At 37.3% G+C, this 12,778-nt stretch overlaps 1 protein-coding gene across 2 annotated transcripts in view; it reads left to right on the top strand.

Moving 5' to 3' along the window:
- Window positions 1-12,778, top strand: part of MAP3K15 (mitogen-activated protein kinase kinase kinase 15) — an 88,007-nt gene that overhangs the window by 14,401 nt on the left and 60,828 nt on the right. For both annotated transcript variants that reach the window (XM_014960295.1, XM_014960296.1), the window contains exon 2: window positions 11,905-12,044. In XM_014960295.1, coding sequence (XP_014815781.1) covers window positions 11,905-12,044 — 140 coding nt within the window. The remainder of the gene's footprint in view (window positions 1-11,904; window positions 12,045-12,778) is intronic.

The following is a 12,778-nucleotide window of genomic DNA, read 5'->3' as shown; positions in this document are numbered from 1 at the left end:
TTAGGTCCCAGTTGGTTTCTCACAGTATGATATTTGAATCGTGATGTTTAAGAATTGTCTTAGAATATTAAGATTCTTCAGCATATTTTAACAATAATTAGGTAGTGAGTATTGAGTATTTTATACTATATATTGTATTTTGCCTTTTTAAAGGAAGGATTTTTTTCCCTGAAACTTGCAGTGATTACTAGATGTTGCTTTTTACATTATATATGGTCAAATGCCGGATGTCACCCTGCAACAGCAAATTGCTTTTATTTGTGGTTTTTTTTTTTTAGTTCTATTGGGTGCATGCTTACGTGGTTTACGTAACAGCCACTGTAAACTTAAGTACTTTGGTTTGGCACTCAAGAAGTATGATTATACAACAGTGTTGGATGGCTATTGTTTAAGAGGTGTCTATGTGTGTATTATCTCAACCCAAAGGACAAATGCAAGCATGTTTTAATATATGACATGTAAAAGCACATTTTCATGAAATTAAGTTTTAAACCTTTATTTCTTTAAATTGTTGTAAAGTCTAATAGTTTTTTAAAGTGCTTTTTCAGGAGGCTAGCAGGAAGCTGGTAGCTGATACCACTCACAGCACTGATAAGCTGTATTGACAGAGCTTAGAATCATAGAATCATTTAGGTTGGAAAAGACCTCATTGAGTCCAACTACAAATGTAGCACTGCCAAGTCCACCACTAAACCATATTGCTCAGTGCCACATATACACATCTTTTAAATACCTTCAGGGATGGTGACTCAACCCTTTCCTTGGGCAGTCTGTTCCAATGCTTGACAACCCTTTCAGTGAAGAAATTTTTCCTGATATCCAATCTAAACCTCCCCTGGTGCAACCTGAAGCCATTTCCCCTTGTCCTATTGCCTGTTACTTGGGAGAAGAGACCAACCCCCACCTTGCTACAACCTCCTTTCAGGTAACTGTAGAAAGCAGTAAGGTCTCCCCTCAGCCTCCTTGTCTCTAGACTTTTTCTGTAGACCTTTCACCAGCTTTCTTGCCCTTCTTTGGACATGATCCAGCAGCTCAGTAGTGAGGGGCCCAAAACTGAACACGATCTTTTGTAGAATGGTTTGGGTTGGAAGGGACCTTAAAGATCATTGAGTTCCTCTGTCATAGGCAGGGACACCTCCCACTAGACCAGGTTGCTCAAAGCCCCATCCAGCCTGGCCTTGAACACTTCCAGGTAACAGGCATTCACAGCTTCTCTGGGCAACCTGTTTCTGGACAATGAAGAATTTCTTCCTAGTATCTAATTTAAATCTTCCTTCTTTCAGTGTAAAACTGTTATGCCTCATCCTATCACTACACTCCCTGATAAAGATAGCGGCTTTGATTGTGGTCTCAGAGTGGGCAAACTTGTACAATCCTTCCTCAAGGAAGGATTACTGTGCAAAGGAGTGTGTACTGGTTGATTTTCCTATGACAGTGTGTGTACATTCTCTTTTTAAGATCTCGCACACCCCTGTGAGTTAGTTTCCCCAGACTTGAAACTACATTGTTCCCAGGACCTCACAAGCTATGGTATGAAAAACAAAAAAACCCCATATAATCTGTTAGTAGCTGTAGGATGAACGTCATTGGCTTACAGGGAAATGTAATGTTTATATTTGGCTTGAAGGTAATTTTACTGAGAATTTAACTTCAGTATAAACTTAACCCATAGACCAGGAAGTTACAGTCAGTGCTTCAATGTAACTAAGCAATCAGATTATATGAGTAGAAGAAAAGACTCTGGGCTAAGATAGTACATTCAAAAACACCTCTTAAAGAACAGTCATCCACACAGTTGGATAATGATATTTCTTGAGTGGAAAAAAGCCCAACGTCATAAGCTGGGATTCACAAATGAGCTCCCAATTTATGGAAAACTCAAGCCAGAGTTCGGTGTTTCAGATTCCTTTGGGTCTGAGGGTTTGAATTGTGACAGTCCTTCCTTTTCTTTCTTGAAGGCAGAGTAACTGTGGGTATCATACTGATAAGAAAGAGCTGTGATCCTACTTTGTGGGCCACCAATTCATTGGTCAGCTGATGGGAACATCTGCAGGGAGCTGTCTGCTGAGGTGATACCATTCTTGACTGAAATGCCTTAATGGTTAATGAAATTCTTCAAAGCAGAGCTGCTAGGCTCTATGGAGGGAGTTCATAGCACTGAATACCTTCAGTGTGGGTGTCTGTAGTTGGCTTTGACTCGCCTCCTTCATAGTTAGTGGAGAGAAACAGGTGCTTCTGGGCTGCAATTCATCTCATCCTAAAGTAAACTTCTGACAGATCAGTTGAATGGTCCTCTGAAAGTGTTTTTCCTCTCTCTGCATTGACAATGAAGTGAGGACTGGCTCATCTGAGACCAGACATCTCCCTTGTGACTGACCAACTCTGCTCTTAACTTTGGAAGGGGCAGCACTTCATGAGACTAACAAGGGTACTTCCAGACAGCCTGACTCGTCTGACAAATTTCTGTTTTGGTGCTTGGAAGCACTAAGACTTCTTAATTTGGCATGAAAGGATGTTTAACATTGGCCAGAAAAGTTCTCCAACAGTCTCAGAAATTACTGGGTTGTTTTTAATTAGCTCTTTTATAAAGAAAAAACAACTTGAAGAAAAGACTGGCATAGCTGAAAAGGACTGAAAGCAAAGCTTTGTCATGGGAAACATTAAGCAACTTCTAAGCTTAGTCATACACTGTTTACAGTGAATTATATATTTCCTAACTTCTGCAATTCAGTATTGCAAGAAAAGTTTTTTGAGGATTAGTTAGTTTCCTTCCTGCCCTAAACTGTGAATTGTACAAAGAATAATAGTTTTCTCCTCTTTTCTGAATAGCAAGTTATTTTCAGGTGTTTCACTACTCCAATCATACAATATATTTCTGTGTCATACTTTTGCAAAAGCATTAAAAATACATTCTAAGTTTGGATGCCCTGTGCATTACATTAACTGCATTACTTTTCTTCCCACACATTCTTGTGGGTGCTGGTTGTATTCTGTTTTGGCAGAGTCTGAGAAACTCTCTTTAAAGATCAGTTAAAGAAATAATAAATACAGGCATGCTCTTGACACGATTTTTGCTTTTCTGGATCAGTAGAACTGTATTCTTATTTTAATGTAGTGCCTTGCCTTGCTGGAAACATAGTTTTACTGTGAATTTAATTGTATTTAAGATAATAAGTAATTAAGATAAATGTATCTAAAATGTTTCTTAAAGCTCTTGCTTTTGATATCCAAGGTTTATGGAAGCATCCTTGCTTCCATTTAACAAAAAATTCCTAATGTGCAATTGCTTCAGAAAAAGCTTCAGCTGTTTTATGTAGTTAACAAGGAAACCCCAAAACATAAAAATAAATGAGAGCTTAGGTTACAGATCAACCCCTAGAATGAGCAGTGTTGCTCACCTGCTGTAATTTGTTCTGTTCCTTTTAACTAAAGTGCAGTTTCTTGGGTGATTTAATTTTCTGAACAGACGGTTATTTTGATACTAAGGAATATGTATCAATTATAAATATGGCACAAATACTTTGTCATCATTTAGAAAAATGAATAGTTTAGATACTAGTTTATCCTGAGTTGCAATAAATGCCACTGGAGCATGAAAAATATGTGCTAGTTCTATTTTTAACGTGTGTTCTGTGTACTGGAGGACAGATGAAAGATGCGGTATCTGAGTACAACTGTAAAGTAACACCACAGTGCTAACATGATTAGTGGCTGTAGTGTTTGGCTCTGAATGTAACCCTGTTGTGGAGTTCCTTGTATAAAATGGGTACTCGTACAGAGTTATGAAAGCCAGAGATAAGCATTAGCCGCTCAATCCATGCTGCTGTTTTGGGTGGTTGTCTGATTTCCACTGTAACCTGAGGGTCAGTTTTGCTGGATGGGAATTGCCAGGGAATGTCATAATGTCATCTGTTACTAAGATAGCCTAAGACTGAAATTTTCAAATGTTATTGCCAAAGGCTGGTATTTGAAGTTGAAAGGACAAAAGGGTGCAGGTAATCTCACAAACAAGAAGTTTCTCTCTGGTTATGACTAAAGTAAATATTTAAAATAAATATGGGGTTTTTTGTGTTCCTTACCTACATTAAAATGCTTTCAGGCTCTGTGTACATGTTGCTGTACCGGTTGCATTTGTTACTGATCGCAGTCCAGCTACCTGTGCTTCTTTCTTCCACACTGGATTATTCTGCCAGCTGCATCTTTGGACTTCACATTTCACCACCTGCAGGACAGCTATCCAAAAAGCGCTTCTTCCTATGCCATTACAGGTCTCTGGGAGTTCTCCCAGTAGTTTGAATGGAAGCCGTATGGGGCACTTTTGTGATCTATACATGAAAAACAATTTTACCAGCTTCCTTATCTCCACTTGCAGAGTGTAATCCAGGCTACAGCTTTGCTTGGTAAATTCTGCCAATTCTAGTAGTTTCCTTTATTTCAGCATTTTGCCTTGGGAGCTGAGAGGCTTGAGTTTGAGTGCTCCAAGCTTCACGTGTATGAGAAAGAGGAGTTGCATGAAAGGACATGAAAGGACTCTCTAGAATATTCACCCAAATGCTCTGTTTGGAAACAGATTTGCATGTCAGCTCTCCTTCCTCTTCCTCTATGCGGATGTGCCCACTTTCCAAACAAAGGCAGTGGGTCAGCTGGATCATGCCTGTGAAGTGTCAGTTAGACCACTTTGCTTAACACAGCTGTTCCCAGATTTGTCTCTGGAGGTGGGACACTGCCAGTTTTAGTGTGTTTGTGTGTTAAGTGGAGCAAAGCAATCGGCCTAATCGTTGCAGTTAGTAATGCTGCCATATAGTGGAACGGCTTATCTAAAAATTAAAGTTTTGCAGTTTTCTAGCAACAGCAGGGCTCTGGATTTGTCTGGTCCTTTCAAAAAAATTATTGTTAACAGCCAACTTTCCTTAGCCAAGAATGCTTCTGCTCAGCTAATACATAGTTAAAATTACTTCTTCAGCACTCATAGTATTCACATTCACAGAGCAGAATGACTTGATGGGGAAGGATGTGAAACTGCTTTCCAGGGCAAGATTTGACACAGAAGAAGGAAGAAATGCAAAAGAAAGCTCTTTCTCCCTTGTGCTTGCTGTTTGGATAATGTTGACTTTTATAAGGACCCCAATTGTTAGGCTTTTTTTCCTTGCCTTGCATTTTGCTAGGTGAGAGGATCAGAACTGATACCTTTTGGTGCGTCGTGCACCTGTTTCAGATCATTTTGTAACATAAAACCTGTTGTAAGGTGAAGGTAAGATTAAAGCCACAACTGAGTGAAAAGCAAATCATAAACTCAGTCTGAGAACACAAATTAGAGGTGGTGCCCAGTATTTGATAAAACAACACGTGCCCAAAATTGCCACTTTATTTTTATGTCCTTTTGTTTTCCTGAGTAAAGAGACAAACAATAGATAAGCGCATTTCAGAATTTTTGCCATTTGATGAGTTTTTCAGAATTCCTAAAGCAGTTAACAAATCCATTAGAGCTGTCAAAAGTGAGATATATTTAAGTTTAGATTTTGCTTCATTTTATAATCAGAGTGGATGTGGATGGATAGTACACCAGAATCAGAATCTAATTTTGTCTGTTGTTTCCCAAAATAATAACCCTTTAAAAAAAGTGAATTAAAAATTATTTGGCCAATATTAAAGTTGTCTTTTTTTCCTCTAAGTTGTGGTTGGTATTATTGCACTCATTATATGTGAACAGAAAGAAAGCTGCTTTTTTTCCCAAATTAATATGGGGATTCATACTGAATTTAATTCTTAATTCTTAAATTTCCTGTCCATTGAGTTCTCAATTCCGTTGGCGTGTGAACTAAACACTCTTTCTAAAGGAAGTGCCTTTTCTGTATCAAAAAGTTTCAGATCTCCAGTGTGCATGCTTGTGTTTCCTTTTCTGAAGTAGGCTGAAACTTGTAGTCAGACTCCAGCTGCAACTGAATTCTTGTGCAAAAGTTGATTGCAGCTTAAAAGAACAACTTTCCTTCTTAAAGGTGCTTTGTAAGCAATTTCTAAATTATTACAGTTAATTTTAATTTTAGTGTGTAGACAAAAGTGCAGCACTTGGTTTAATCTACAGAAGGTTAAGCCTAGTCTGAAATAGATGAAATGGTTTTGAAAATGCTATTTAATGTGATTATTATATATACGTGATTCTAATATGTACAAGTCTATATCTATAATGTGATTATAATATATACAATTCTATATTGTAGGATAAATCCTTACTGCCTCATTGGTTTTTATTTTTGTGACCAATTCTGTCCCTGTAGCAAACCAGTGAAATAGCAAAGTTCACGCTATAATATTGCAAACTTGAAGAGGCTGAATTCAAATACGCAACCAGAAATTCCTAAATTTAGAAAAAAAGTTGCATGCTTATGTTTGAGACTCTTGTATTCTAAGGCAACTTGTGGTTATATTTTTGTATTTTACTATGTGATTGTGATTGAAACAAGTTATTTTTTTAAAAGAAAAATAAGCAGATTCTTATAGAATTGCATGATTTCAGTGCAGTGAGATTTTAATAAAACTTGATGCATTGTGAGAGTCTTAACAGCATCATGAATGTTGACAGTGGTTTTACACTAAAATTGGCTTGTGTTTAGGATCTGAGAGTTTGAGAAGGCACTGAGGGTTTGATGGTATAACAAGCTGTGCTGAAAAACTGCCTTAATGGTTCTGTTGGTAGTTACTACTATGCTTTATTGCCTTGAGCAATATTGCCAATATAGGCAATTATTTACTTTATACCCCTCTCCCAGTTTCTGGGAGTACAGGGTATGTTAAAGTTAAGAGAATTGTGCCTTTTGTTTTAGCTTAAGTGAAAGCTGCGAAGTATTCCTAGTTTTCAAATGCACTTCAAATCTTAGCATAATTGTTTCCTTATAAAAACTGTTATTCTTTCCTTTAAAGGACGTCATGAGGAAAAAAAGATTTACTGTGCATTCTTAAGTTATGCATTCTTGAAGATAGTTATGAGGTGTTGGTTTTTTTTTTTCTGTAGGAGGATTGTTTTTTTTCTGAGGAATAACTTTGATAGTTTCCTCCAGTGGATTATATGAATAATGTATTTGTTTATTCACTAAGTATGAAGAACACTGATGCTAATAGCCAATAATCTGAAGCAATAGTAACCCAAAGGGATGTAGTAAATAACAAGGGGCAGAGTTCTGCATTTTCCCCCAGTAAGGTGTCTGTTGTCATGTTAAGGGGTTGCGTTTGGGTTTTTGTTTTTTTTTTTTTTGTCTGTTTGTTTTTGTTTTGCTTTTTTAAATCTATTATGTATAGACAGGTTCCAAATGCTGAAAAATATTGAATCTGTAATAGTGGATTAAGGTTCTTGCTCTCTGCACAGATAAGGCTGGATGGAGGTGTGTCTTCAATTAGGAGTTGAAAGCAGTAGATGTTTTTTCTGACTTCTTCTGTTAGGCCTCCTAGATTCCATTTAACTTGCCATCTATTTTAGGCTATTTCTTCATTTTCTCTTGTTCACTATTTTTAACTTAAAAATCCCAAAACTGGTGCCAAAATTCCCCTTTTGTTGCTAGCAATGCCATAAATTATACAACATTCACATGAAGACTCGTGATTTACTTAGATCATTAAATTATATGATCTCTTCAGGTGCATTCCAGGTAGAGAAAAAAGTCCTCTGGCTTTAACCTATGTAATAATGGGTTTTTTTCTGAATTATTAATTAGTTTCATAGTCTGCTGTTTTACCACAGCTACTGATTTCTAATCTTCATTTCAGTTGTCGTATTTATCTCTCCTTGTCTGGTCTCTGAAGACACGCTAGTGTTTAAATACATAAAATGTAATATAAGAAGTTATTTATGTGCCACCTGCTGGGACAATGTAGAGACCTAATCAAGATTGTACTAGTAATACTGGTGAATTACCTTAATGCAGTAAAAAATATACACATAATGTAATAGTTTTACAATGGAAACAAAAGCTTAAACAAATGAACTGTAATCAGATAATAAAGTGAGATAAATTTTTAGGATCGTGACAAAAGAAAATTATTTTCATCCTGAAAGCTACACAACTACGCAGAGTTGAAAAGATCTCATATGCTTAAGAGAAAATGAGGAAGGACACATTTTTATGAGTGTGTTCTTCTGAATGTGAATTGCTGCTGCAGAAGCATAGCAATGACCTTAAATATTCTGTTCCAGAATCATCCAAAGCTGGTCACGTGCAACATTAAGTGTGTTCCCACTCCTCTGCATCCTCTGGTGGATAAATTGTAAGGATCTTTGTACTTCATTTGGAAGCCTTCTGTCTTTACAGAAGAGCTGTGGCAAATAAGGGCACAGATGTGCCAAGTGATGAAGCGAAAACGTTTGAAGTTTTATTTTTACAGCATATATAGTTTCTCTCTTTTTATCACGCACTGAGCTCTACACAGATAGGTTGTGGGGCCTGTCCACACGCCGTTGTGAGCAATACAATTGGCTACATATAGATGTTCATGCCCCAGGCCAATTAGTCCTTATTATTTGTTTTGTTATTGTTATCTATTTTGCTAGCTTACTATCTATTTCATGTTACCATACAAGGACATTGTTTTACTGTTCTCAAGGCTTCCTTCCCATCTCTGCAAGAACACCTGCCGAGCTCTTGCTCAGCAGCGCGTCTCCACAATTCCTTACTCCCCACAAAGAGCTGTGTACCCTCCCCTGCTCTGTTTCCTCCTGAACGTAGGAAACCCTATCCATTGGTCTTTTAGAGCTATGTGAAATCTTTTATAAAATTTATCGTTCATTAAAAGATTTTATCAAAGTTGGCATTAGCTCTCTCTTCACGCTTCCGTCTAATGGAGGAGTTTGAACCTATGTTTGGAAGGGAAAGCCCAGGTGTATGTTTGTCTGAACAGGCTCTCCTGATATAGAGGATGGGAGTTGAGAATGGTATGATTGATGTATGTTTCTATTCATAAATCAACCTTTGCAAAGCATATACTAGTGTTGTAATATTTATTTTTATGTTTAGGAAGTTTAAGGAATTCTTGCCTCTTTCTTATCAGCCATACTAAATATGTGGGTGAAGTACAGGGTCCTGAGTCTGTGTTTAAAGAGTTGTAGATGAAAGATTTTAGCATAAATCATGAGAAAAATACAGGGCAACTGAAATGAAATATTTGTGGTGCCACATTAGTATTGTTCCTTGAGCTATTCACAAAACTGCCCATACCAAGAAGAGAGATGTAACCCTGAAAATAGGAGTATTGAGTAGTATTCTTAGACCCAGTGATCAGTGACACTGAACACTACTCTCAGCATCCAGTGCACTGGATACATCTTAGGGAACTGCGTCTTTAATAAGCATTTATTGTTGGTCGTCTGTTCTCCACCCAAATTTGTATTCATTTCCTGGGCCTGCTAGGCTGAAGCTATGCATCATTAGCACATTAGTCAAGCTGGTCTGTAAGCAGAAGATCTCTTTCCTCCCTGCTCCAAGCCTGCTGCTGTTCCTGCTGGAGGGGGGCTTGGAAACCTCCCTGGGAATGCAGCCTCTTGTCACTGTTCTCTGCTTCAGGTGGCTGTCATTTGCTTCTGTGTCATCCTTTGATTCCTACAATCAGATCGGATCCATTCAATTATCTTTCTGGGACTTTTTTCACTTGCAAGCGTATTTTTGTGATATCGTCTTCGTCTCCTCTGCTAGTCTTCAATTTGTTTTATTTTTATTTTCTTTTACTTTATTCACACCTGTGTTCATGAGGTGTGAATAAGCAAAGAAAAACTCATTCTCTTAAATCTTTTATCAGTGTGGCTGAATGTGTAAGTGATGAATAATTATGCTTTCTAATGTAGATTAGTTCTGTTCTTATATCCATTTAATGTTTCTGGTGCTACTTACATTTTTACCTGTCAATAGTTGTAGACTACTACATGTGGCAATGAACTCTGTATAACCTTGTTTCAATGAACTGTGTTAGAAGTCATTGCTTGCATTGTATTGTAAATTGCAGTATCTGTGTGCTACATGAATACATTGTCTGAATTCTTTTATCAGGGTGGTGATTTTGATTTCACAGCACTCTGTTTCCACAAAAACAGTTTATACAATTGCTAAAAACAGACCAAGCTCTTAGACTTAATTTTTTTTCCCCTAGATGGTATTTGATTCTAGGTCTGTTTGTTAAATTATCTTTTGTTTTATAGATCATTTATGTTTTCCAAAATGATTTTGTAATATTGAGGTAAACTAGATTTGCATGTGTGTATGGAGCAGGAATTTACTGCTTCAAACCTGCTTGGTTTGTGTGATCCTACAGTGTGCAATATAGTAAGAATTTTGTCCATACTGTAGCAGCTGGCTAAACAGGAACTGGAAAGATCATAAGTAGATGGTGCAGGACTTGAGGTTCCACAGGAATAAGTGGATTTTCTCATGTTGCCATGAGTTTATGTTGGGGTTTTGTTTTTTGGGGGCAGATGGGAGTGTGTTTGTAATTTTTTGTTGTTTGTTTGTTTCATTTGGTTTGGGGGGGGGGTGTCTATTTTTGCTTGTTTTGGATTGTTTTTTTTTAAAATCTTAAGATACCTCATTGTCTTTGGACTCAAAACATTCCTTGTTCTTTAACAGGGAGTCTGTTAGTAACCAGAAGGACTGGCTGACCCCAGTGTGGTGTGTTAGCTATAGCCTGATGGAATAGTACAACAGCATATATTCACTGCAGGCTTTTCCAAGAACTTGCATACTTAGTATCAGGGTTATTGATTCTAGTGATGTGTAACCTCTGTGAAGCACAAGTGAACTGGCTGCTGTGTTTGGGACAACACTTGGATCTTATACATCAAATCTGCTTTCTTGTTTACTTGTAGCTCCCACTTCTCTGTCATTCCCCGTAGGTACAGACACTGTCTGCTAACCTTCAGAGATGTAGGATTTACTGCTCATCTGCACCGAGTCTCTGGAATGTGTTTTGAACCTCAGACTCTGCTGTGGTTTCAATGGCAAGGCTCTAGTCTTATGAATAGTTTGGATTTAAGTTCACCTATTTCATAGTGGTGAAAACAGACAGATGTATAGATACAGACCTCTAAAAAGATTTTAACCAAAATTTTCCTTGGTAGCATAGAGAATATAAGGATCAAGGGAAAAACCTCAGCATTATGTGTCCTGTTCTCCAGTTACCTCTTCTCTCTGTACTCGCCTTCGTGCTTATGTGAGAACTAAATGGTAAACATGGAATCTTTTGCCTATATCTCAGCTGTTCTGCATAATATGCAATATTTCTCCTTGGCTCTCTGTATAGGTCATCTTCCATTGACGTGAATTTTTTACTTCCATTTCTGACTGGAATACTATCCAAGAGCAGTGGAAGTCTTGCTCTGGGTACTTGTGGTTGAATCCTCTCATTCCTTGCCTGTAGCTTTTAAGAGCCAACTTTCACTGTCATTTCTTTTTCTACTGTTTAAGAGTTTCCTGTTCTTCAAACCTCAGCCTTTTAAGATAAACTTGGTCTTACAGTTTTTCCTAATTTTCTGCTATATTATTGTTCTTAGATGTTCCACCTGAAGGTTTGGAGCCTTCCATTGTATTGGGCATTCAGGCTGTCAGGCCTAGCTCAGAGAGCAAATGCAGAACTGCTTTTTCACCCAACCTATTGCTGATGCAGTGATTTCTATACCTCAAGCAGAATGCATAAACTTTGCCTCCCAGTTACTGTAACACACTGATAATTTCCTGAGTTCATTCTTTATATGAATGGTAAAATTTACTTGTACCATGAGAAAATTGTTCTTATCTGAATATATTGATTTGCTCTTTCCAAATATATGTGTAATTTCAGGATTTATTTTAAATCCTGTGTAAGGATAAAATTGGTTTTAAGATGATTTTTTTTTTTTTTTTAGCACTTTTCCTGTTCCTTGTCTTATTTCAGATGTTGCAGTTGTGGACATGAGTGATATTTCCAAGCAGCCATCACTGTTCTACCACCTTGGCGTGCGTGAAAGCTTTGACATGGCTAATAATGTTATACTCTACCATGACACTGATGCTGACACTGCTCAGTCTCTCAAGGTAAGGTTCTCACTAAAATTTGCTTCATTTTAGAAGTGTATTTAAATAGCTGATCCTGCAAACATTTGTGTTTTCTGAAACTTCCACTGAATGTGATTTCCTACTAGATACATAACAAAATCATGCTAGAAAAACAGCTGCTAGCAAAAATACTAATGATTAGAATAGTATAAAAGTTTGTTATTAAGAGAAGGTCCATGATATTGAACCAATTTTTTTCAGATGTTTAGATTTGAAGTAAGAGTGCAATTCTTATTTTTTTTCCTTCCTTTCCCTCTTTTAATTTGAGTATATGTAATAAAAAAAAGTTATGGTCCGTATAATGAGAACGCTTGACAAAGGCTGTATTGCAACCTACTCCTACTATTGAAACACTTCTGTCAGATGAGGTTTGTGTCTTCTAGGTGCTGAGTAGCTAAGACTACAGGAATCTGCTTTTTATTACTGTTTATCGTTAAAAAAGAGATCCTCACCAAATCTTTTTATAGGCCTGCTGTTCATTTTTTATAGTAGGATAATACATCATGTACACTTAAGTCCTGAAATTGCTGTTCTGGATGCAGGTCATATTGTGGATGTTTCTGTCTTTCTCAGTGCAGGTTCTCTTTGGTTTAGGTCATATTTAGATGTTTATCCTGTGTATCATCACCTACTGCTGCTTCTCCTATCATCCATTCTCTTGCTGCTTTCACTGAGTGCAGCATTGTCCATGCTTCCTGTTTTTTTTTTCCTTA

The sequence above is a fragment of the Calidris pugnax genome, unplaced genomic scaffold, assembly GCF_001431845.1.
Source record: "Calidris pugnax isolate Ruff unplaced genomic scaffold, ASM143184v1 scaffold188, whole genome shotgun sequence".
NCBI classification, from domain to species: domain Eukaryota; kingdom Metazoa; phylum Chordata; class Aves; order Charadriiformes; family Scolopacidae; genus Calidris; species Calidris pugnax.
This window is presented reverse-complemented; position numbering and strand designations above follow the sequence as displayed.